The sequence below is a fragment of the Muntiacus reevesi genome, chromosome 5 (assembly GCF_963930625.1).
Source record: "Muntiacus reevesi chromosome 5, mMunRee1.1, whole genome shotgun sequence".
NCBI classification, from domain to species: domain Eukaryota; kingdom Metazoa; phylum Chordata; class Mammalia; order Artiodactyla; family Cervidae; genus Muntiacus; species Muntiacus reevesi.
The window spans coordinates 123,971,682-123,997,972 of NC_089253.1; the positions used below are offsets into that span (position 1 = coordinate 123,971,682).

The 26,291-nt window shown below is 49.0% G+C and overlaps 1 protein-coding gene across 2 annotated transcripts in view; it reads left to right on the forward strand.

The window, feature by feature from the left end:
- Window positions 1-21,650, forward strand: part of CAMSAP2 (calmodulin regulated spectrin associated protein family member 2) — a 92,041-nt gene extending 70,391 nt beyond the window's left edge. For both annotated transcript variants that reach the window (XM_065936342.1, XM_065936341.1), the window contains 11 exons: window positions 1,399-1,492; window positions 3,104-3,188; window positions 6,307-6,389; window positions 6,641-6,710; window positions 6,961-9,085; window positions 11,651-11,787; window positions 13,292-13,512; window positions 15,932-16,004; window positions 16,739-16,854; window positions 18,044-18,162; window positions 18,777-21,650. In XM_065936342.1, coding sequence (XP_065792414.1) covers window positions 1,399-1,492; window positions 3,104-3,188; window positions 6,307-6,389; window positions 6,641-6,710; window positions 6,961-9,085; window positions 11,651-11,787; window positions 13,292-13,512; window positions 15,932-16,004; window positions 16,739-16,854; window positions 18,044-18,162; window positions 18,777-19,082 — 3,429 coding nt within the window. In that variant the 3' untranslated portion in view covers window positions 19,083-21,650. The remainder of the gene's footprint in view (window positions 1-1,398; window positions 1,493-3,103; window positions 3,189-6,306; window positions 6,390-6,640; window positions 6,711-6,960; window positions 9,086-11,650; window positions 11,788-13,291; window positions 13,513-15,931; window positions 16,005-16,738; window positions 16,855-18,043; window positions 18,163-18,776) is intronic.
- The last annotated feature ends 4,641 nt before the right edge of the window (window positions 21,651-26,291 follow it).

A 26,291-nucleotide genomic window follows, 5' to 3' on the forward strand; every position in this document is an offset into this window, starting at 1 on the left:
ACATATACACAGCTTTCAGTTAATTGTACTAGCAGAGTAGAATCTAGTACTAGTACTTAAAATATAGTTTTATACTTTGGCTTTAGAAACTGTACTATGAGTTAAGTATAAAGAATAAATGTAAATCACAGCCATGTTACTGCCCAGAGATAATCCCTATTAGTGTTTGCCTGTGACTGGCCTTTTTTATTATGTGTTTACTTATTTATTTATATGTTCATTCAGTAAATATTTATTGGGCATTTGTTATGTACCAGGCACTGCCTTGAACACTGAAGATAGAGTACTGAGCATGGCGTTGTCCTTTTACGATAGAACTGGCCGGGTAAGATGAGGAAGCCTGGAGAATATGGTAGTAGATGAAGCTGGGGAAATTGAAGAGGGCCCTGATCAAGTACCTACTTGTAACCTGTAGGTTACAAGGGTGGGGAAAGTGGGGGAAATGGTGCTATATTTTGAGAAGTTTGACTTAATAAGTCAAAGAAAAGGGGATTGTATTGCAACCAAGCAGTGAAAACATTTGAATCAAAGTAGTTATGATGAAGATGGAGAGAAGTGGGTGGACTCACTGTTCAGGGTGCAGACTCTGCAGCCCTGAGGATGACTTGGTGTGTGAAGGGAGAAAGAAGGGGGCATGGGGCAAATCCCAAGTTTCTGGTTTGTGCCCGGTGATGACGGTTGTCGTTCAGGGAGATAAGGCTGGAACTGGATCAAGTTTGTGGGGAGGATGACTGGCGCAGGCAGAGAAACACAGGAGGAGATGCTCGAAGGCCCCTGCATGTCTCAGAACAGTTCACGCGTCCCGGAGTCGCCTGATAGGGGCGTGGCAGTCTTCACAGAGGAGACAGGTCAAGAGTGTGGGTGCCACTGAGGGGTCAGGTACAAGCGAGACTACAGAATCTGTTTGATTCAGTACATAGTCGTTGGCGACTTGAGCAGATGAGGTTTCGTGCCTGCGTGCCATGTGGGAGTGGAACTTTTTTAGTTTTCTGGCCATACTGCATGGCATGTGGGATTTTAGTTCCCCAACCAGGGATCAAAGCCAAGTCCCCTGCACTGGAAGCGCAGAGTCATAACCACTGGACCACCAGGGGAGTCCCTGACCATGTTTAAAAGCCAAGTAGGACAGGTTCAGCCTAGGGGGAGAATGAATGTATCAGAGACAGAAATATAGTTGGGAATTAAAGCTGCTGAGGAGGTATCGCACAACACGGCCCATAGGGATTATAAGCGTTCTCGCTGCTTTCTTTTTCTTTTTTTTTTTAATGACAAATTTCGATGAGTGACTGATAGTTAAAGCTATATTTCAATAGGTAACACAGAATAAAATTCTCCTTATCATCGCTTGGTGGTCAAGCTTTACCTGACTTTTCTCCTGACTTTCTTGCCTCTTTTCAGAGTAACTACCTGGTGTTCATGGCCGAGCTCTTCTGGTGGTTCGAAGTCGTGAAGCCCTCCTTTGTCCAGCCCCGCGTCGCTTGTCCACATGGAGGTGATCAGTGTTCCGTGAGCAGACAGAGTGGAGAGTTAAAATAACCTTGCCTGATGTTCTTTATAGGAGGGCCTGTGACTGTTTCATGTTCTAGCTGTTAGCCTGGATAAATTCTGAATATTTTAATATTTAAAGCCATTAAATTCTCTGTGAGTGAGACATGCCTTAGGGGAGGAAAAGGAGGTGGCGAGAATAGCCCTGAATCCGAAGGCTTATGTTGTGGAACTCTTTGCTTTAACTGTTTTCCCTCTTTCTTCTCTTTGCTCCCATCCTTTTACTCTCATCCTTCGCTTTTGTTCCCTGTTAGAGTCTGAGTTTTTAACGTTGTTGGCCAGAGCTATTCAAATTATGGCTTGGTTCTCATCTGTAATCTGAATTTGCCATTAAGCCATGAAAAAACTTGGGTGTATATTTATCTATATTCAAAGCTAGTAAGTTCTGTGATTGTTAAAGCATCACAGTCTATTGATTGCTCAAGAAATAAAGGGGTAAGTTACCATAAAGATCTCTGGAAATAACAGGAAAAAAAGTACTTCTTACACTTCCTGTCAAGCAAACCAAGTTTCCCACTGGCTTCCATGGTGAAACCAGAGGTTTCCTTCTGTGGGGAAGAACAAGTCCACCTCCAGGCCTGACCCCCAGGAGGGCTTCCTCAGCGTGGTGGGGCTCCGTCTGCTGCCAGCGCTCCGCCCCACGCTCAGCGTGACTGCTCTGCCTCCCTGCTGCCTGCCTGCTTTCCTTGCTGCCACAGTTTTATATTTTCCCCTATTTCTCCCCATCCCCACCCGCTCCCCCCCAAAAAGAATCAAAGGGAAAAAAGAGGAAAGAGAAGGAAGAAGTCTGTCCTGGGGCGGGGTTGGGGGCGTGCTCCCTGCCACCTCAGTGAGTAGGAGCGGCATCCTTCAGCGTGCCCCCTGTGCCCGGGCTGCGTTCTGTGGGACACGCAGTGGTGGCTGTGAACCTGCCCAGGGCACAGGCCTCACGTGACGCGGCAGGCCTGTGCACACGCCCAGCCCCTTGCGAAGGCCACTGGGGAAAGCCAGGGTCAAAACCAGTGTGCCTACCACTTCTACTGTTAGCACAGTTTTCATGTACATTGCTTCATGTGATCTCATCTGTGAAGCCCATGTTCAAAATATTCAGCAGTTGTTATATTAGGTCTCAAAAGCAAAAAGCTAAATGAGAGTTATTTGCAAAAACATAAACTATAGCTGTGTTTTAGTTATTAACCAACAGGATTCTGTGTCTTTAACTGATTACCAAAACACCAACTATTTCATGGATGAAAAAGTGACCATCTGTAACAAGTTCTATGAAAGCTTTTGCAAAATTGAATACGTGTTTATTTTTAATTATCTGTGTTTATGTTAGGCCTTTTTTCCTCCTATTTAGCCTTAATCAAGTGAATTTTATAGGCCAGAACACTTCCAAGAAGTGTTTAAAGAAGATTTGTCCTTTTGAAAAATTATTTAAGGAGAAAACTAAATATACTATGATTCTCTATAAGTAATCAGGAAAACTGAGAGTAAACATTTACTTGCAGTTCGGAACCCTTGAAGCAGTGTTGGAAATGTGCTAACGTTAATTCTCAGGTTTTTGTCTTTCCTGTAGCTGAGCCTGTGGAGGATCTGCCGTCAGTTCCTGTCTTGAATGCTGCCCAGCGAGATGCCCTGGAAAGCTCTGACCTCACGCCAGGGTGAGTCCAGACGGCCGTCCCAGTCACTTAGGAGATCAAGATTATTACTACATTACATGAGCGTTTGTACAGTTTCAGTTGGAACTTTGAGCTGAATAAGTTTCAATTAACTTACCCTGTTAAAGCCTGTTTTTATGTCACTGTCATTGAGATTTACATGGACTGAATGTTTCATAAATAGGCGTTTATGAGTCACACTGAAAAGTGGGAGAATATTATCCTAAGATGATCAGCCTAAAACTAAACTCTTGTTGCACACCTTGTTTATAATTGAGATCATATGAGGCTCAAATGATGGGTCACTCTTAAGCTTCAGGGGAAGATTTTTAAATCTTTGAGACAGTTTTCCCTGTTTGGTTTGCTCGTTACTGCAGCTGTTGAGAGGTCACAATGGAATATTTATCGTACCATTGAATGTTAAATGCTTTAGTTCTTAATATCAGGAACTGAATTCAAAGCCAGGTAAACATTTAATATCAGGACAATCCTGACTTCTGACCCAAGTATGTGATACAGACATTAATTTGTTTCAAAATGTTTTTTAGCAGATCCTGTAAGCACCTTTAATGCATATTTTTTTAGAACCTAAAATGTGTATTGACTTTGGACTCCCTAATTTATTAATATATGATTTTTTTAAATTTAAAACTGAAGCACTTTGTGATTTTTTTTTAAAGAAATTTAAGCTGATCTATTTCAAATACACTTTTTAAATTATAAGTAATAAATTGAAAATAGTTTCTGCATGAATTCTTGGTTTAACCTGAAAATATGAACATGTACCAAAGCTGTCACCCCTCCTCACACCTGAGAAGTTTCTCTCTATTGTGTCCTGACCAGTGTGGACAGAACCCTCACGACCCTCTCACTGCCCTCATAGGGCTTCTCATTGCCATGAACTTCTGAGACCTGTAAATATTTCCTATGAACCAGGAAAGCTCTTTCTTCCCCTTGCCCTCGTATTTACTCACATGGATTTTGTTAGTTCGCTTAAGTTCCCTGTTTCCTACCCATCACTGAGGTTTACCACCAAGAGGTGAAGCTAGACTGCGACTGGTCCAGGAGCTTCTCTGTTGCGTCCCATGGGATACTTCTTTCTGCACAGTACTTCCCCAGTGCTTTCGTGGGTTGGTTATGTAGTGACATTCCCTGCCTTGAAATTTAGAAAGCACTCAATATTCTAGGTCATATCTCTTGTCCTGTTAAATCTTTAAAACCTCCTAAACTTTCCACTTAAAGACTAGGTTATTCCACAGTTACTATTTCTAGAAACTTGACACACAGTCCTCCACATTTCCGACACTGTCTTGCCCTCGGGAGGACTCGCCTCTCTGTCCCTCGGGTGTCTGAGTGGCCACCTCGCCTTTTTCCAGCAGAACTTCCTGTAACCAGACGGCTCTGACTTCTCTTCCTCAGTGGGTCACTGTGTAGTCCTCTCCTGTCTGAGTCTCCGTGTGGGCCATGTCAGTTGTCCCACTGTAGAACTTTTGAGGAGGGGTTCAAGGAATGCTGTTCTTCCTGAGAATGATGCAGCCACATGTACAAGTGTTATTGTGCCTGAAGAGTGATGTCACAAGGGAAAAAGTCAGAGAAGGTGGCAGAGCAAGAGCTTCGTAGCAGCTGCTGCACACACATGGCCCCCGGCCTGTCCAGGAGTTGCCCCACATCGAAACCCTGCATGCAGACGTGAGGTGAGGCTTACAGGAACGCACCACAGTTTAGCCAACACTTGGGGAAGAAGGAAAGAGCGCGCATATTTAAAAACTGAACATGCCTCTGTTGAGGACACACTCGGTAGTCGGTGTAAGAAGAGCAGAGGCTTGGGAAGGCCACCGGAGGGGACGAGAGACACCCGTGAAGGGGAGCAGCGTGGTCGTGTCCCTCGGGTTCCCCGCGACCGAGGACACGGGGGAGGGGACACGTGATGTGCGGGGGAGGGGGGTGCAAGGGAGCAGACGAGACAGCGGAGGCATGCGCCTGCTGCAGGTGGTGCTTCTGGAAAGCTCTGCAGTAGGCGCTTACTGAGCAGCAGGGTGCACGCTGAGGTTCGCCTCTGAATCCTCTGGTGCTTGTTCGTCTTCTCGGTTCGCATTAGCTGAAAGGCCCTGTGGTCACAGAGAGCCAGGTCACTGCGCCCTGCCCCTGGCTTGTTCGCAGCCCATCTGGGGGGCATGCTGAGTTTCACCTATGAAGGTAAGCTGTGGCAGACTAAAAACGTAGGGAGAAAAAGATTAAATTTTGGCCAAATGTCATCATAAACTGAGAAATAGACTGTCTAATCCCCTGCATTGACTGGAATAGGGTGGAATGTGGCGTTGGAGAAGACTCTTGAGAGTCCTTTGGACTGCAAGGAGATCCAACCAGTCCATCCTAGAGGAGATCAGTCCTGGTGTTCATTGGAAGGACTGATGTTGAAGCTGAAACTCCAATACTTTGGCCACATGATGCGAAGATCTTACTCATTTGAAAAGACCCTGATGCTGGGAAAGATTGAGGGCAGGAGGAGAAGGGGACGACAGAGGATGAGATGGTTGGATGACATCACCGACTCAATGGACATGGGTTTGGGTGGACTCTCGGAGTTGGTGATGGACAGGGAGGCCTGGCGTGCTGCGGTTCATGGGGTTGCAAAGAGTCGGACACGACTGAATGACTGAACTGAACTGACTGAAGGAGAAATGTAAACGTGTTAGAGGTACACACAGGGCCGCGAACAAGCAGGTGTGTCAGACTCTTTTACAAGAAGTGATCATACTTGTACTTTTAGAAATTTAGATTTAACCAAAGTACTTCAAGCTGATGATGATTATTTTAGCTTCTTTCTCAGTTTTTCTACTTGTAAAGTGAAAATAATGTGGTATATCTTATCTCACAAGGACATTGAGTTGTACTTGAAAGTAGTATTTCAAGTTCCTGGGCTTTTAAAAAACATAAAATACATAAAGGTTCATATAATCACAGCCATTCTTTGGTTTCAACAGTGTGTTTCCTTAATTATTTTTTCACTTAGGATGGAGAATCAGAGGTGGCAGTGTGGTTTGTGACTTCAGCTGCTCCGTGTTAAATCTGTTGACAGAGCTGGGTGCACTGTGACCTTTTGTTGTCTTTTATGTTGCAGTGAGGAAGGAGCTGCGTTCACACATTCTCGTCTCCATTTGCCTTCCAGGCACTCACAGCCCCAGCCTCATCCTTCAGCCTCAGGTAACGTGTCTGAGAAAGCCAGGAGAGTGCCGTGTGAGTGGTTAACAGGAAAGTGAGTGAGAATAAGTGCAAATAAAAAGTGTTCCATATACACACCGAAGACTTTCTGTTTCTCTGTGCTTGCTTTTCTTAATAAGATGACCTTCATTTCTCCATGTGTATTTTCTTACCTTCTGTGAAGTCTGTTAAAATGGTGTAAGTTAAAATTGTTTTACACAATGCCAGTGACTTTTCTTCTCATGCATTTGAAGGAGGAATAAGAAGGTCTTCATCTATGTCCTATGTCGACGGCTTCATAGGGACATGGCCCAAGGAGAAAAGGTAAACCGGAGACTTACTCTCAGTGTCCTCACCTTAGCGAGAAGCACTCGCTCCCACCCCACCACCCCTGCTGCCAGCCAGATGATGAGTGACCGTAGGTGACAGGCGTCCTGACAGCCTTACCCGCCCCACCCCGCCAGGAGGATGTGATTGTGAGAAAGGAGGGGAGAGGAAGTCACAGTTCTCAGTGATACCAGATCCTGTCTTTTCTGGGATTATTTAAGGGTCTTCTCTCTTTTTTTTTTTTTAGATCGTCAGTGCATGGAGTTTCATTTGATATTTCTTTTGATAAAGAAAACACCTTGCAGAGATCCACCTCCAACCGAGGAATCACTCGTTCCATTAGTAATGAAGGACTCACCCTGAACAACAACCGCGTAGCCAAGAACATCCGGAAGAATCTGTCCTTCAAGCCGGTGAACGGAGAGGAGGACACAGGGGGCATTGCAGAGGAGCTCACGGGGGGCTCTCACGGTGACCTGACCACCTACGTGCCCCGGAGCACAGGCGAGCTGAACTCCAACGAGAACCCGCACTGCAGGTTCCCCAATGGAGCGCTGCACAACAGGGTGCTTCTCGATGAGCTCGGCAACCAGGTGGGGACCCCGAGCATCGAAGAAGCCTTGCAGATAATTCACGACACCGAGAAGCCCGCCCACACCCCGAGGCCGGACCAGCTTGCCAACGGCTTCTTCCTCCATAGCCAGGAGCTGAGCTTCCTGAACACTGGCGTCCCGCGCAGCCAGTCCAGTCCTGAGAACGTAGGGGACACGCGAGGGGCCTTGAGTCCTGTCACAGACACCACGGAGGTGGACACAGGTATTCACGTGCCCTCGGAAGACATTCCAGAAACCATGGACGAGGACTCATCCCTGAGAGACTACACCGTGAGCTTGGACTCCGACATGGATGATGCGTCCAGATTCCTGCAGGACTACGACGTGCGGGCCGGCAGCGCCAGAGGGGCCTTGAGCCCCTGTCCCAGCACACTCAGCACCAGGTCCCAGCCTGGGAGCAGCGCCTCCTCCAGCTCCGGGGTGAAGATGACCAGCTTTGCCGAGCAGAAGTTCCGGAAGCTGAACCACACGGATGGAAAGAGCAGCGGCAGCAGCTCTCAGAAGACCACGCCCGAGGGCTCCGAGCTCAACATTCCCCACGTGGTGGCCTGGGCCCCAGCCCCTGAGGACACAGGCCTCCCGCACGGCCGGGACACCACGCAGCTGCTGGCCTCCGAGGTGGTGCACCTGAGGATGAAGCTGGAGGAGAAGCGGCGGGCCATCGAGGCCCAGAAGAAGAAGATGGAGGCCGCGTTCACCAAGCAGAGGCAGAAGATGGGGAGGACGGCCTTCCTCACCGTGGTGAAGAAGAAAGGTGAGGGGGTCTCCCCGCTGCGGGAGGAGGCAGCAGGCGCGGAGGACGAGAAGGTGTACACGGAGCGGCCGCGGGAGAAGGAGCCGCAGAAGGCGAACGGGCCGAGGAGCAAGTCCCCAGCGGACCCCAAGGAGGGTGTGGAGAGCCCCGCGGGCAGGTGGCCATCGGGCCCGAGCGCACCCGGAGACCCCGAGGGGCGGTGGAGCCCGGCCGGGCCCGCAGAGGAGCCGCCGCAGGACGGCGAGCTGCTGGAGCACACACGCTCCATCGAGAGGCTCAACGCATCCCTGCACGCGCTGCAGCGGGAGATGCGGCGCCTGGCGCTGCAGCAGGAGGCACTAATGCACATGCGCGAGCAGCAGGCCTGGGTCATCTCCCCGCCACCACCCTCCCCGCACCGGCCCGCGCGAGATGCACCTCGCCCAGCCCACCCGTCCCCGCAGGCTGTGCCCAGGAAGAGTGCATCCTTCTCCGTCAAAAATCAAAGGACTCCCAGGCCCAGCGAGCTCAAGATCACGCCCCTGCACCGCACGCTGACGCCCCCGCGGTCTGTGGACAGCCTCCCGCGGCTCCGGAGGTTCTCCCCGAGTCAGGTCCCCATTCAGACGCGGTCCTTCGTGTGTTTGGGTGACGACGGAGAGCCTCGGGCCCAGGAGTCCGGGCGCAAGGACGGGGCGAAGGAGGAGGAGGAGGGGTCGGCGGGGCCTCCGGAGCAAGGGGAGGCCCGGCCTCCGCCCTCCGCGGCCCCCGAGAGCCCGGCCGCCTTGGCCTCTGAGGCCACGCGCCCCGCACCCAGCGAGGACCCCCCAAGTCAGCCCGCAGAGCTGCCTTCCAAACCCAGTGTCCCGCCGGCTGCTCCTAAAAGTGTTAATCTGATTGAAGTCTCCCTCTCAGATTTGAAACCCCCTGAAAAGGCTGATGTATCTGTTGAAAAGTATGATGGAGAAAGTGATAAAGAACAAGTTGATGAGGACCAGAAAGTATGCTGTGGATTCTTTTTTAAGGTAAAACTATCCGCAGGGCCGCAGACCTCTTCTCTCCATGCTTCTGGTGCACGCGCAGGCTTCTTGAGCAGCAGGACCTCTGTTAGGGTCTGCCCTCAATCCTGGGTTATGTTCTGGTCCGTCCCTTGTGGACTGCGGTTCCGGGCAGGCACTCTGGTTTCTGGAGCAGTCTTTCATCACCTCATGGAACATGGGGAGACGTGCTGTTTTTGCCCCCTGCTTGTCTCTCTCACTTTCACCAAAGGCTTTTGAGAACCAAGTAATTTGCTCTTGCAAAAGATACTCTGTTGCCAGTTGGTTAAAAAAAAAGTTATAACTTGGCATTGCATGCAAATCTGTTTTAGTTTCTTTTCTTGGTATTGACTATCTTCCCATACACTTTTTTCTAATATTTTAAAAACTGACCAGATGGAATCTTGCAAGATGAAACATTAAAAATATAGTTTGAGCAGTTGTCATTGTAATACCTCCTCTGGAAGCACTGGTGAGAGTGTAGCTTATGACCCCAGTCTCAAGTTTGGTGTTTGATGTAACTTATGTTTATAGGATACTGCGGCCAGCTAACCTAAGTTCTGCACAGTATCACCTGTGATGGTAACATCTGGACACTTAACCATAGGTACTAGAACAAGGAAGGCCTAGTATTAAAGTTTTTCTCCCATCATCCTTTTTTTCATCTTTATATTTTTCTGTGTTTTCCAAACTCTTATAGGGAAGAATGTGGTTTTTTATAATCAGAAACACGTATGTGTGTGCTACTCGTTTCTTTTTTTAAAAAGTTAAGAGGCCAAGATATATCTTTTCTAATCCTCCGCAGTTTAGAATATAGATAGAAAGACAGCCTTCAGTGGCAACAATCTATACTTGCAGATTTTCTGGAGTACTATTGGAGTCAGAACTAAGAATTCGGAAGTGGTTAGAATCACTTACTTTGGATCATTAAATACTGGGAATGGGTAACTTACTTTGAAGTTGGTCATAGAGAGATGGCCCTCTCAGCCCTTTTTAATGTTTAGAAACTTAAATGTGAGTTGTGCTTTTTTGTATCCTAACTGTGTGAGACTACTGTTAATGTTTTTTAATGGACTGCTGCTGCAGACAGTAATCGATGTGTTTAATTTTAGAGACCTTGCTACCTCTGCTCCCGCAGAGAGAGGAGAGCAGAGGGGGTCCTCAGGTGTCCCCCTGTGCCCTCCTTTCCTCACTTCTGTCTTCACCGCCCGGTACTCAGCCCTCAGACCGTGGTAGCAACTTGTCACGGGCTCCCCACATCTGCCTGGTCCCTTCACACTGCCTCTTGGGAGCGGAAGTCCACGGGGTCTCTTAGAGATGCCTGTTGGATAAAGTGCAGCCCCTTGGCGTTTGATGGGGGCCTTTCGCAGACGAATCCACTAATCCACAGGGCCACCCTCTCCCCGTCGCTCCGGTCGGGATGTCCTGTCAGGCTCGCTTCAGTCTTCTCCGTGTGCTGCAGCCTTGCGTGGTTCTGGGGGTAGACGGAGTATCTTCCCCTTGCGTCTCTTGTACCCTCGGTGTTCTCATGGTGACGCTGCTGACCCGGACTCTCCAACCACCTCGTGACTTGCTTCTGTCACGGTTTCTCTTAGAGCATGAACTCCTGCAGGCACTGCGTCTTCTCATCCGCAGAGTGAAAGAAAGGCCGGCAGGCTGCAGCGTGTGCAGCTTGTCGGACGCGGACGTGTGTGTGTTTGGCCTGGCTGTTCACAGGCTGTCTTCTGACTCTCTATATCTGAGTGCATCTGTTGCTGAGTTTCTGTGCCTCTCCCTCTCCCCCAGCTGGTAGGGATCTAGAAGTCCCTTAACCTAAGGAGCCCTGTCTTTTTCACATCTTAGTTAGTGTCTTGTGTGCCCAGCACCGTGCTGGGAATGTATCAGAACCACTTCTCCAGCTGGTTACTCCTGACTTCTGAGAACTCAGGCCCTGAGAGTTTGCTTAGGAGCCAGGCAGGCTCAGGAGGCCCAGGGTCCACCTTCTAGCTAGCCCTGGGGTCAGGAGTGTAATTACACCCGTCTCCTCTTCCGTGGGAGAGTCCGCAGTGCAGTGCAGAACCCCATGAGCAACTGACAGAACCTCCACCTAAAAAAATCGTGCAGCAGGAATTTCATTTATGTGATACAACTTCGGGTAGCTATTTTTTTGGTGCTTTTTCTTGACTTTTCTACATTAAGTATGTATTCTAAATACAAGTCAAGTGCAATTTTAAAATGTGTGGGGAAACTCTCCACTCTAAATTATCAGGGCCCAGGAAACTTTTTTTTCCTTCAGTTTTATGTTGTTCTTTGCTGATTTCCTAAGTTTTGAAAACATGTAATCAAAGAAGTTTGGGTGCTTTGTTATTTGATAAAAGTATTGCCTCTTTAATTCATTTCTTCCGTCATCATTTTGGAACATGTCCATCTGTGGTGGGGATGGAATAAGATTTTTCAGTGGGTAGTTTGGATTCTCAGTTCTAAGAGTAACCACTGCATGTGGCCTCAGACGTTGAAAATGAGGATATTGGTACCGTAAATGTTTCCTCCTCCTCAATGGAATTCATTCCCTAGGATGATCAGAAAGCAGAAAATGATATGGCCATGAAACGGGCAGCTTTGTTGGAGAAACGACTAAGAAGGGAGAAGGAGACCCAACTTCGGAAGCAGCAGCTGGAAGCCGAGATGGAGCACAAGAAAGAGGAGACCAGGTGGGCCGCCGGGGCGGGAGGGGCGCCCTGCTGACTTGGTGACGGCGTCTGGCGGAACCTTCCGGAATGTGACACAGCCGAATCAGTGCTGGTTTGGGGTGCTTCTTAGAAGTTTATTTAAATATTGGTTGCATGTTTTTATCCCAGGCTTGAAACATTAAAACCATTTCTCTGGGTTTTTCTCTCTCTCACACACACACACTTTTTTAAAAGTAGTTATTAATGATACAGTTAATGACCGCGGTTGTCCCAGGTGCTGACTCGCTCGCCCCCTCACGCACGCCCACCGCCCCTCACCCCCCTCACGCACGCTCACCGCACCTCACGCACGCTCACTGCCCCTCGCCCCCCTCACGCACGCTCATCCTCACACCCTCCTCACGCACGCTTACCGCTCCTCACACACGCTCACCCCTTCACGCACACTCACCCCCCTCACGCACGCCCACCGCCCCTCACCCCCCTCACGCACGCTCACTGCCCCTCGCCCCCCTCACGCACGCTCACCCCCCCTCACGCACGCTCACTGCCCCTCGCCCCCCTCATGCACGCTCACCCCCCCTCACGCACGCTCACTGCCCCTCACCCCCCTCACGCACGCTCATCCCCACACCCCCCTCACGCACGCTCATCCCCACACCCCCCTCACGCACGCTCACTCCCCTCACCCCCCTCACGCACGCTCATCCCCACACCCCCCTCACGCACGCTCACCGCTCCTCACGCACGCTCACCCCTTCACGCACGCCCACCGCCCCTCACCCCCTTCACGCACGCTCACTGTCCCTCACCCCCTTCACGCACGCTCATCCCCACACTCCCCTCACGCACGCTCACTCCCCTCACCCCCCTCACGCACGCTCATCCCCACACCCCCCTCACGCACGCTCACCGCTCCTCACGCACGCTCACCCCTTCACGCACGCCCACTGCCCCTCACCCCCTTCACGCACGCTCACTCCCCTCACGCACGCTCACTGCCCCTCGCCCCCCTCACACACACTCACCCCTCACTCCCCTCACGCACGCTCACCCCCTCACCCCCCTCACGCACGCTCATCCCCACACCCTCCTCACGCACGCTCACTGCTCCTCACACACGCTCACCCCTTCACGCACACTCCCCTCACGCACACTCACCCCCCCTCACGCACGCTCACCGCCCCTCACCCCCTCACGCTCACTGCCCCTCATCCCGTATGCACACTCACCCACCTCATGCACACTCACCCCCCTCACGCACGCTCACCCCCACACCCCCGTACGCACGCTCACCCCCACACCCCCGTACGCACGCTCACCCCCCTCACGCACGCTCACCCCCCTCACGCACGCTCACCCCCACACCCCCTCACGCATGCTCACCCCCTCACGCACACTCACCCCCCTCACGCACACTCACCCCCCTCACGCACGCTCACCCCCTCACGCACACTCACCCCCTCAGGCACGGTCCCCGCCCCCGTGCCGTGCGCAGTAAGCTGCGTGCCCGCTTGGTCTCCAGGCGCAGGACGGAGGAGGAGCGGCAGAAGAAGGAGGACGAGCGGGCGCGCCGCGAGTTCATCCGGCAGGAGTACCTGCGGCGCAAGCAGCTCAAGCTCATGGAGGACATGGACACCGTCCTCAAGCCCCGGCCTCAGGCGGCCCGGCAGAAGAAGCAGCGGCCCAAGTCCATCCACAGGGACCACCTCGAGTCCCCCAAGACGCCCGTGAAAGGCCCCCCAGGTAACGGGCGTGTGGTGAGGTGGGGCGCCGAACTGGGCAGGAAAGCTTCCTGCGCGTGGAGCCTGTTACGCGTGCATGCATACGGCCAACAGCACTCTGGAGTGCTCACATCCAGCCTGAGCAGAGCCCAGTGGGCACTCGCCCTCACATACCATCTCCCTGCATTGTCACTATAGCTATTCTGAATTTAAGAATTACTATAGTTATTCTATACTGAATTCTATACTGAATTACTAGTCATTTTGAAACTTAAGAAAAATAATGTAATACTATTTAAAGAGAACTGTTAAAAAAAATTAAATAGACCTAGAAAACAGTTGCCAGAGGGTAATGGAGTGGGGTAAGTGTTAGGATGCTGGGGTTAAAATATACACATTACTGTATATAAATTAGATAAACAACAAGAACTTACTGTACAGCACAGGGAACTATAATGAGAAAGAATCTGGAAAAGAAGTGTGTCTGTGTGTATATATAATATAACCGAATCACTTTGCTTATACCAGAAGCTAACACAGCATTGTAAATTAACTATGCCTCAATTAAAAAGGTAAAGAGAACTCCACCTTTTGTACTCAGTGAAAATTCTTGATACCTAGTATTGGCTGAAATTAACAAATTGATTTGCTACCTGGGAGTTCAGTTCAATTGGTCAGTCATGTGCGACTCTTTGTAACCCCATGGACTGCAGCACACCAGGCTTCCCTGTCCATCACCAACTCCCGGAGTTTACCCAGACTCATGTCCATTGAGTCCGTGATGCCATCCATACATCTCATCCTCTGTCATCCCCTTCTCCCACCTTCAATCTTTTTCTAGCATCAGGGTCTTTTCCAATCAGTCAGTTCTTCGCATCAGGTGGCCAAAGTATTGGAGTTTTGGCATCAGTTCTTCCAATGAATACTCAGGATTGATTTCCTTTAGGATGGACTTGTTGGATCTCCTTGATGTTCAAGAGATTCTCAAGAGTCTTCTCCAATACCACAGTTCAAAAGTATCAGTTTGCTTTATAGTCCAACTCTCACATCCATACATGACTAGTGGAAAAACCATAGCTTTGACTAGATGGACCTTTGTCAGCAAAGTAATGTCTCTGCTTTTTAATATGCTGTCTAGGTTGGTCATAACTTTTCTTCCAGGGAGCAAGTGTCTTTTAATTTCATGGCTGCAGTCACCATCTACAGTAATTTTGGAGCCCCCCAAAATAAAGTCTGTCACTGTTTCCATTGTTTCCCCATCTGTTTGCCATGAAGTGATGGGACCAGATGCCATGATCTTAGTTTTCTGAATGTTGAGTTTTAAGCCAACTTTTTCACTGTCTTCTTTGACTTTCATCAAGAGGCTCTTTAGTTCTTTTTCACTTTCTGCCATGGGGTGGTGTCATCTGCATATCTGAAGTTATTGATATTTCTCCTGGCAATCTTGATTCCAGCTTGTGCTTCATCCAGTCCAACGTTACATGGGAATTAGATATTCCTAAAATATGTTTTATTCTTCTTGTTAATTTCTTTGTTAATTTTTCTTTTTGTTAGCTTTTTTCTTTTTAGCTTTTTTTCTTATAAGCACTCATTTATTACCACTTTGTTTTAGAATAATTAATTTTATCTTTTTTTCTCTCAGTTTTGTTGAGATGTAATTGGCATATAGCACTTTGTAAGTTTAAGATGCTCAGTCTAGTGATTTCATCTACATACATCATGAAGTGGTGCCCACTGTAAATATACTGAGCATTCATTATCCTGAATAGATAAAACTTTTCAGGAAAAGAAAGATCGTTTTCTCCTTGTGCTGAGAACTCCTAGGGTCCCTGTCTGGGCAGCTTTCGTGTGGCATGTCACACAGGAGCATTGGGGAAGTTATAGACTGAGCACCCTGCTGTCGCGGCCCCAGGACTGTGCGTCTGTAACTGGCAGTTGCACCTTTTGACCACCTTCATCCAGTTGCCCCTCCCCTCGCCTCTGGTAGCCACAAATCTGATCTCTTTTTCTATGAGTTTGTTTCTTGAAATACAGTTGACCTACAACACTGTGTTAGTTCCTGCTATACAACAGAGTGATTCAAAATGATCACCAGGCTTAATCCAGTTACCATCTGTCACTGCACGAAGACTTTACGTAGTGACTGACTGCACTCCCCACACCATACATGTCAGCTGCCTGACTCATTTATCTTATAACTGGAGGTTTGTATCTCTCAATCTCCCTCACTTATTTCATTAGTTCTCAAAAGTAGGTTCCTTGCCCATTTAAAATAAATTATGCATATATGCATGCAAGCATGTTATGTATCTAAAAAGGAAAAGAAACTGTACAAGCTCAATTTTCATACACTGGTATTACCTACGGAACTCTCTTCTCTAGTTGCTCCTTTTAAATTTCTAATTTTTATTCAGGATCACAAATCTGTCGTGTCTTTTCAGTCTCGAGCCTTTCTCTGGCGTCGCTGAGCATGGGCGATAACGAGAGCTTGCACTCAGGGAAGAGGACTCCGAGGTGAGTCACAGCACAGACATCTTTCTGAGAACATGACGTTCTCAGTAAGTGCACCATAGTCACAGACGGTTATAAGTTTTGCTGACTAGGACAGTTCGAGTGTCTATTTAAAAAAATATATATGAAGGGGTCTGCTCCTCTTTCAGTTTTTTATCTTTTGGATTTTAGGATAATGACATCAGCAGGATAGTACCCATAACTGTTGGTCAGCCAGTGTGATACAGTCGAGCTTGAAGTGGAAAGTCCTCATGTTTAGTGCACCAGCCTCTAGGTTTCTCCCTCTTGTGACTTAGGAAAGCTCCTTTGTATGCTCTCTCTTTCTCAAGGATGTGTTGGGTTGGCCAAAAAGTTAGTTTGAGGTTTCAAACCACCTTATGGAAAAAACAGAATGAACTTTCTGACCAACCCAGTATATGTATTAGAAGCTAAAAATCAGTATTTCATGGTCTTATGAAGCATGTTATAACGTAGCACCCATATAAAAGAAGGTTCCTAGTGAAGGTCATCAGGTGCTGTCAGTTGTCCTGTGGGAACGTCCATCTGTCCTCCACAGGTACTCAGGGGGTTGCCCACTGAGGTCTTGGCTCTGCGGCTGTGAACGAGACAGAGTGACCGCCATCATCTTCTTTTTAAGCCTCTGAGTTGAGTTTGGTTGGCACTCACCTATATTCTCCTGAGCCCCAAATGATTTTTCTTTATATGAGACATTACAGTGCATGTCTTATATTATTCAGATCAGAGTCTGTAGAAGGCTTCTTGTCTCCGAGCCGGTGTGGCAGCCGGAACGGTGAGAAGGACTGGGAGAACGCATCCACCACGTCGTCCGTGGCCTCAGGGACGGAGTACACAGGTGAGTGCCCACCCGTCCTCGGGAAGCGGTTGGACGGGGGCTAAGAGGCGATGCAGGGTGCGCTACACACGGAAGACCGATGGGAAACAGTGGCTAAGGCAGGCAGTCACTTTCAAGTAAGTCAGTGTCTGTGATGCGGTTCCACTCAAAGTGGTGGCGACTTGTCCCAGATGAATTCAGCTTCAAAAAAAGAGCAATAGTCCTCAGCCCCCCACTTCTCCCTTAAAAGCCCTGCCCATCTCTGTGTTGTAGTCTGGGTCTGAGGCTGTCTCAGTTTGGTCTACAGAGGTCCCTCCTCCCCACATCAGTCATGAGCCCGGGGAACAGCCTGGCTCCTTCAAGTCCTTCCCCTCATGCTGGGCCTTCAGGGTCTGGAACTGTGTGTCTGGAGCAAGCGCTGAGAGGCTCTGAAAGATAAAGGAATGAATGCCTTAGGTCCAGGAGGGCACCCGGTCTCGCTCTGTTGGGGGAGGCGTCGTTGAAGGAGAAGCACGCAGAATAACATGTGGGTGAGAACTAAAGAAATGAAACAGTAGAGGACGTGGGAGCGGCCGGAGAGGTAGGTGGGAGGAGCAGAGGTGACGGGGACCGCTCGCATCCGGCCGGCATCCAGGTGACCCCCGAGTGGTCCCCGAAGGCCCAGGGGAGCAGAGCTTGCTGACTCCCCGAGAGTTGTTTCCTCCCTATCCTGCGGCTCCAGCCGGCCCAGCAGCCTGTAAGGTCAGTGCAGGCCCCGGGGAGCCTGGGCCTGTGGGGCTGTCAGATATATGGTGAGGCCTCCAGGAGGTACATGGCTGTAGGGCCATGGGTAGCTCTCAGTCTGCCGTGGTGGGAGTAATTTACTCCAGATAGAGGTAAACATGAAAAATCAGGGCTAATTTTTTTCTCTTCAAAGAACTGGCTTCTCTGCATACTTACTGAAGGCCCCCTGGAGGAGGTGAGTGTGAGGGAGGAGGGGCCTTCTCAGGTGCAAACATTCCAGGAAAGTGGCAGAAAGTGCTGCCCTCCAGGCCACCTCGGGAGGTGTAACCCCGCGGCTAAAACAGTGTCCTGACCGGAGCAGGGCAGTCAGGGGCCTTCACGTTAGAGTTTAATCAGTGCAGGAACAATTGTGTCATTTAAACATAAGTAGTATTTCTGACTTAGGAATGTTATTTTTACTGTTATTGTTATTAAATTCTTATCATAGGACCAAAGCTCTTCAAAGAACCCAGTGCAAAATCCAATAAGCACATAATACAAAATGCTTTAGCTCATTGCTGTTTGGCTGGAAAAGTAAATGAAGGTCAGAAGAAAAAAATACTGGAGGTAAGCATGTTTGCATGAAAGTTAGGTTGGGCAAAAAAAAATAAAGTTAGGTTGGGCAATGTCTTAAAATTGTAGGAGTCTTCTCTTTCAATTCAAGTAAAAGCACTCCTTAGGGACTTCTAGAATTTCAGCCACATATGAAGGGTCTTTAACTATGTTTTCATTATTAGATGGACTTAACTTTCAGATGGGATTCTGGAAGACTGCACATTTCATTCAAGACTAGGCATAGACTTAAGATGAAAATATAAAATTATAAAATATTTTTTTGCCCAGAGTCACTTGGTCACATTTCATAAGCCTAGATTACATGATTTGCCTTTTTTAAAATGGAGCTGTGTCGCAAAGGAGATGGCCAGTGCGGGGTTGTAAGTGGTAGAGATTTAGCAGACCCTGCAGACCCTGAAGTTCCCCTGGGATCTTAATCCCGCCACAGCCAGCAATCCTCGGCCTGCACACGATTCAGCCCCAGTGTGCTGGGCTTGTATTACTTGTGCCTCATGTTAGCTGTTTTAAATTACGTGTTAAAAAATGTAACACAGCTATATGAATTGTGTTTGGCAAAGTGTTTAAGGGCTTTTATTGTTGTTTTGTTTTTGTTTCTAATCCTGAAGGAAATGGAGAAGTCAGATGCCAACAACTTCCTGATCTTATTCCGGGATTCCGGCTGCCAGTTCAGGTCTCTGTACACTTACTGCCCAGAGACTGAAGAGATCAGTAAGCTGACTGGGATAGGCCCTAAGTCTATCACTAAGAAGATGATCGAGGGCCTTTACAAATACAATTCTGACAGGAAACAGTTCAGCCACATACCTGCTAAAACTTTATCTGCCAGTGTTGATGCAATTACTATTCACAGCCATTTGTGGCAGGCCAAGAGGCCAGTGACGCCCAAAAAACTGTTACCCACTAAAGCATAGGAACTGGGAGATACCTGCTTCTGAACATTCACGGTAAGTTTGCACTTCATCCCTCCTGCCTATAGAAACCCTTTCTAATTGCCAACAGACTTTTATTCATTGAAACTGGACGTTCAGCCCTGTTGTCATGACAACTGGAATGTAGACCACAGTGTTGGAGTACAGGAGACCCACCGAGGTGACAGGCCAGCTGATGGCGGGCGTCTGGCTCACAGGCGGAGGTCTGCCTGCTGGGCTCTCGATCCAGCAAAGCACTGAGTTCTCACGGACGCTAGTTGAAGTATGCCTAGGATTACCAGTTGTGTGTTTTGTTTGTTGCTTGTCTTTTTTTTTTCCAACTTTTTAATGTATATGAGTGTCTTCAGATGGTTTATTTTGCTATTTTTCTCCCCTGGGAGTTTGGTCCAGGATAATATTTGTATCTGGTTTCATGTGGAGATCACGGGAGTAGGAAATAGGCCTGCAGAGATGCCTCGCGCTGTTCTTAGGACGCGGAGAGAAACACTAGTGCTAGTTTTCCAGTAACCCTCATGCTTTAGTGGTGTCAGAGCATTTGCCGAATTACCCTGCGAAGTATTTACAGTTCTGTATTTATTACTCACTCAAGTATTAACGTTTTTCTATGAAACAAGAGGAGTTGTTGTAAAGAGCTGCTATAGTTCACTTAAAACCACACGAGCTTAACCACGAAGATGTTACAAGAAGTTGCTATTAAATCAGTGCTGTTTTTACACCACTCTGGCCAACTCAGAATCGTTTAGATTGTTCTTTTAACAAAAAGGCTTTCTGTTTCTTTTGAAACATGTCACTTTATAAGCTGGCAGAAATGAACGACACTTTGAGAGTAGTCTGAACCTGAAGATGGAAGACTTCCTGCCACACGCTCTCAAGAGGTCTTTCCGTTGTATTTATAACTGATAAAAAAGTTATATTTAGAGTTTTTAAACATGTACAAAGGGCTACGTTTTAATTTTAAAATAGCCTCACATTCTTTCACTGATACCGAGTTTTTCTTCTTTTTTTATCCTTTTCAAGTGGGACAGCTTAGATTAAGTACACACTTGAACTCTTCCCTACGTGATCTTTGTTCCTTTAACAGTGCATTCTAGAGGGTTAGTTGGGGAAAAACTTCATTCTCAGGAAACGACTTGAATGATTCTGTGACCCTGTTATGTTTCAGTGTTGTGACAACGTGGAAACTTAGAGGGAAAAGACAGTATTGTAGCATATATGAGATGCATAGTCTGTTTTCTTTAATGGGAAGTAGAGACTAAAATATATGCATTTCTCTAATTGAGTTGTTCAGAGAAATAACTAATATCTCAAATGATGATGTATTCACTTGTTTTTTTAAAGAGAGTAGGAGTGAGGTGTCCCTGGACTGTGCTTCTCTCTTACTATGAGGCCTTCGGCGCCAGTGCGCCTGGGCCATCAACATCTTCTCAAATGCTGTCAATATTTTACTGTAATTTATGTTCTTATATTTATGTATATTTGTTTAAACTGTAAAAAAGAAAATTTCACAGATTTTTTTCCAGTACCTGTGCAAGATATATGTGTAGCTCAGAACTATTTGTGATCTGCTGTTTGCATGTAAAAGACCAGGATATATGTAACTCTTATATTTTAAGTGTATACATATTGTGTATATAATATATGAAGATTACAACTGAGGGATTGCACATTTTACCTTTCAGACAACCATTTTGGTCACAATTAGAAGGAAATAATTGTCAAATAAATTGACTAGTTGAAAAAAATCGTAAGTGAATCTAATAAAAATGCGGTAATAGTCAAAAGGAGAGTTAACAAGCCTTCAACATTACTAAATTTGTTCTTTTTAATCAATGGAATTTCCCTTATCAAAGCAATGTTCTTGCTGATATTACTTGGCCATTAAATTTTTTTAAACTGGATGCAAGACAACGGAGGAAGACTGTGTAAGACCAGACAGGACCACCCTTTACTCTCAAGTCTGTGTGTGTCCAGTGATGTCTGTAAGGTCTAAAGGTAGAATGTGAATATTGCCACAAAAGTTCCTTGCTCTCAGTATGATGTTTTACTTTATTCATGCAGAAAGAATATGGATATATTTAAGTCTGTGGATTTTTTTAAATTATGTTTTTAAAATTATACAAATGAGAATTATGCTATTTCATAAAGTCTGGAGATAGTCATCAACTTATTGAAACACATTGGTGCTTCTCATCATTGGAGGTCACGTTGTTGGATAATTACTCAGTTAAGTTTGCCACCCTTGTCGTGGCCACCCGTGCGGCCTGTCAGAGTCTGCCGTGTGACAGGCGCTGGAAAGCTTTTCATTCCCCTCAGCTGCTCAGTTGTGTTATGACTGTTACAGTCCAACTGGCCGTTTCTGGAGCCAAACCCAGCTTTTAACTGTGGCTCCACGGAACTCGGGGCGGCGGGCAGGGTCCGCGTGCCTGCCGTCCGCGCTGGAGCGTGCCCGCAGGTTTTCACGACGCTGCGCTGTAAAATACTGCCGTGTTTGCTACTTCCTGGTGCGGTGTGGTTTTTCCCCTTTCATTTGAATAAAAGCATGGCACCAAATGTCCTTTTCTGTTTCTCGATTAAAATACGGGGTCTTGGGGCTAATATTTGAACCTGAGCAGACACATCACATGGTTTTCCTGTCTCTTAACCTCTGTTTAAATTGAACAATTTAGGTATTCATGAGAGGTGATTAATGCTAGAAGTTGTTTGAATCCTGACTTAGGCAGTGTTGAAAGTCTGTTGCTTTCTGTGCTCGGCTCAGATGGTCTACACAGTGGTGCAAAAACCTTTGTGCTCATATTGCATTAATCTTGCCTGTATTTCTTCCCTTTTTTTTTTTTTGGTGAATTGATAATTAAAATGCCAGAATTAACCCTCTGCGCCTCTAGAAGTGAATGTCTGCTGAGCTCACTCGGCTCCAGCAGCAGTGGGAGCCAGGTCTCTACAGTTATTCCATAAGCTTCACTTTGATTTTGTGGAGTCTCCTCATTCAGACCAGAGCAGTTAAAGAAAAACCTAAAAACTGTGTGAAGGGAAAGTGTCAGTCACTCAGTTATGTCTGACTGTGTGACCTATGGACTGTAGTCCGACAGGCTCCTCTGTCCATGGGATTCTCCAGGGAAGAATGCTGGAGTGGGGAGCCATTCCCCTCTCCAGGGGATCTTCCGTGGATTGAAAACCCGCGTCTCCTGCATTGCAGGCAGATGTTTTACCACCTGAGCCACCAGGGAATCCCACCCCTACTTTCCAACTAAAGATAGTTTTGCCCTCACAATAAGAACCCTGAGGTGGCTTTTCTGGTCCGACGCCCTCCGGTTGATGCACCCTGTTCCGTGGGGCCTGGGGGCAGCTTGAAACTGCAGACTCTGTCACCTGAGGGTGAGCCTCTCCCCTCCTCTCTGGCCCTAGCTCCCCTCGACGCGCTGTGTCTCAGGGCTCCGCCCCAGACCCTGCCCACCCATGCACTTTCTGCCAGGCCTGCAGCCTCCACTGGCGCAGACATCTCCGTACAACCTGGCCTCCCCGCCACCACCATGTGGCTCACCCCTTGCCCAGAAGTTCACAGCCTTGCGCGGCTCAGCCAGCTCAGAAACCAGTCCTCGACCTTCTGGGGAGGCCTGCACCCCCAGCCACCAAGGCCAAGTCTGCAGGGGCCTCCCTTGCTCCTCTCCGGTTCAGTACGGAGGTGCCCGGGCCTGGAGTCCCCACGCATTGCACCCCCGAGCCTCCATCCACCCCAGCCCCCTGCCCGAGCCTCCAGGCCATCTCTTCTGCAAGGGGGACTGGGGTCCCGATGCCCCCGCACCCCTGCACAAACCCGGCTGAGCCCAGCTGTCACCGAAGTCCTCCCGGGCCAGCCTGCCCCGGTCACAGCAGCCGGCAGGGAAATCCCCAGTAGACACTGTGAAACTCAGGCAAGTGTGGCATTTCGAGATAAGTCACAAAGTCGCCGTGAGAAAGAGCCGACCGTCAGGACTTTCCCAGGTTCCTCGGCTCCTCACGTGTGTGTCACGTTGGAGGGTGACTCCGGGCGTCGCCCATTCACCGCGGTGCCGGGTCTGCCCGCCTCCCAGCCGTTCTGCACTAAAGCTTCAAGCTCCCCAGCAACGCGGGGGCAGCGGAGGGGGAGCACCCCGTCATCTTCTTCTGGTCTTTTGTTCACTGAGAGGTGGGCGTCTGCCCTGTTAGGACGGGCAGCGTGGTGTGGGAAGGGCAGCAAAAGGGCTGGCCCCCGCCCCGCGCCCCCTCCCAGCCGCCAGGCCTGCCTCGGTGACCAGAGACGGGCTGAGATCACTGGGAAGTAACGGTGCTGGCGAGCAGCTCTCAGGGGCTGAGTAACCGCCACCCAGACCTGCGGCTTCCTCTCCAAACACGCCCCGGGCCCTGTCCTGCCGGGGGACTTCCCTGCCGGCCTCTCGGGTTCCTGCCGCCTCAGTCTGCAGCCCCAAAGGAGGAGATGGAATCTCGCTTTCCTTGAAAGCCGCCCTCTTCGTCTCACCCCTGACCCACCACCCCCAGGCCCGCAGTGAGGTTGCGGCCCTGAGACACTTTCACTCTGAGTCACCAAAGTGCTTCCCCCAGGGACGCTGAGACGCTCCTGCCCCTTCCCGGCCGTCCGGTCTGGTCCCTGAGAGTTTCTGAAATCCTGCTCCACCCCTGCCATCCAGGGTGGGGCCGGCCCCGGGCTGGGGAGCCGCGGTGCGGGGGGACCGCTGCCGGCCTTCCCCTGACACCCCTCCCCGCTCCACATGCCAGCACAGGCACGCCTGCACACAGCCACAGACACACACACACGTGCGTGTGCACACAGGCACACCACACGGAGGGCTCGGGAGCGTGGTGTGTGAGGAAGCACCCCGCAGCCGGCCGATGACCGTGAGTGAAGCCAGGGCTCCCGTTTCTAGCGCCCTCGTCGTCCAGAGGCTGGGGACACACCCGCCCCTGCCCACCATGGGCCCGGTCAGCTCGCAGCAGAAGCCCCCTCACCCGTGGCACTCGCTAGCGAGACCCCAGCCTGAAAGCCCCCAGACGGGGATGACCTCTCAGGAGGTGTCTGGGGCAATCTCAGACCGTGGCCCCGCACCCGCAGTGTGCACAGACACCCGGGGCAGGGGTGGGGGCAGGGCAGCCGAGCCCGCAGCTCCCCAGGGGGCAGGGCTGCTGTGGGGTGTCCCCCCGGCTGTCCCACGGGGTCCCCCCCGTCAGACAGGCCGTGTCCCGCCTGCTCTAAGACGGCAGCTGGAGCCCGGCTGCACATGGCGGTCAGGTTGAAAAGCGGACGTGGAAGCCAGCGCCTCCCACCAGCAAGCCCCCCTGTTTGTTCCCTGGACACACGCAGACACGGACGCCGTGTGCTGGCTGAGTACGCAGTGAACTCGACATCGCGGCGCAGCGGGGTTCTTAAAAATATGTTTAATGTGATGGTGTTGGGAAACTTAGAAATCTAAAAAGAAAAAATTTATGTGGACTTAAAAAGAGGACACAAAATTCTAACAAAATTGAAGGGGCCGCCCTGGTGGTCCAGTGGCTAAGACTGCACTCCCAGTGCCACGGGCTCAGGCTCCACCCCTGGCCAGGGGACTGGATCCCATGTGCCTGTCTAAGACCCAGTGCAGCCAAATAAATACACCTAAAAAGTAAAAGTGAATGTTTTTAGATCATCACAGGAAAAGTAACATTCTAAACTCTGAAATTGCTTAAAGCAACGAATTTGACTATGAAAATGTAGAACAAAAATTTTAAATAGCTAAGAGAAAAAGCCTGGAAAGGTACTTGAACCAAATGGAATAATGATTTATTCTAAATAAATAGTTGATACAAATTATTAGAAACACAAAAGATTGTAATAGATAAATGTCTGAAGGACATAATTAGTTCACATGAGAGGAATTACATCTGGAAACATTTTCAATCTTACTATTTTCAGAGAAATGTAAATTGAAGTGAGTTACCACTTCATCTCATTACCTGTTAAAGTGGAAAGACATATTTTACCAATGAGCATCTCTAAAAGATTGTGTTGAAGCTATGCTCTCCTTTGATGCCAGTTAGTGATCATTGCAAGCAATTGTATCCAGCCACAAAAAATTTCAGTCTTTGTCCTTCACAAAGGCATTTATACTCAGAGAACAGTGTGAAAGAAGAAAAAAGTGGTAAGTGCAGTTATTTATTACAAATTTGTGTAAATACAAATACTGCAAAAAAGAATACTACAAGCAATCTAAATGACCAAAGCAGAGGGATGGGAAGATTTAGCAACATAGGAAAATGTGGATTTGCATTACTTGAGAAAAGCAGACTATGAAACTGTGCACCTTCTGGCTACAAACACATCTCTGAAACAGGTGTGTGAGAAATATGTACGTGGAGAACATCTGAAATGCAATGTTGACAAAACAGAAAATCCAAGAGCAATGGGATCACAGACAAATTCCTTTTTGAAAATGTCCTTCACTGATTAGAAAGAAGGTCACCGGCATGTCGTGATGCCGGAGGGCCAGGACGCCTTTCCTTATTCCACATTCTGCGACGTGACTAAGGCTTTCACGATGAAAAAGGCTAGAGAACTTTCAAAATTTTCCCCAAAGAGTTAAGATGATTGGACAGAAAAATTAACATTGAGGGGGAAAGTGGTAAAACTTTTAAATATACAGCCCATAAAGGGACTGGGGATAAAAAAAGAAAAACCTCCTAGAAGCCATCCAGTTCAAAGCCCTGGATATTTAGGTATTCATACTCTCCTCTGATCTCAGCAGGCCTGTGCCAAGCATGATGACGGGGAGCCCTGCTCACCCCAGGAGCTATGATGCTGTATTTGGGCAAGGCTGACCCGGCTCACCAGGCCACTCGCCCTCTGGCCGGCTGGAGCCCTGGGGGCCTGAGAGGGCCGCGGGGTGCGGGTGCAGAGAGGCAGGCCGTCTCCTCCCTGCAGGCCCCATGCCCTCTGCAGGGGCCTGCACTCTCAGCTCACCAGGATGAGATGCATCAGGGGACTGGTTCCAGCCCTGTGGGGGTCCCCTGAGGGGGACGAGACTGGCATCATGGATTTGGCCCTGGTCACTGGAGCCAGGCTGGGCATGTAGCAGGCCAGGCCCCCATGGCTTCCTGCCGCCCGGGCCCCAGCAGAGAGAACCCGCTGCACGCTCGGGACCGCAAGGCCACGGCCCCGGAAGCACGAGGAGCAATGTTTCTAACAAA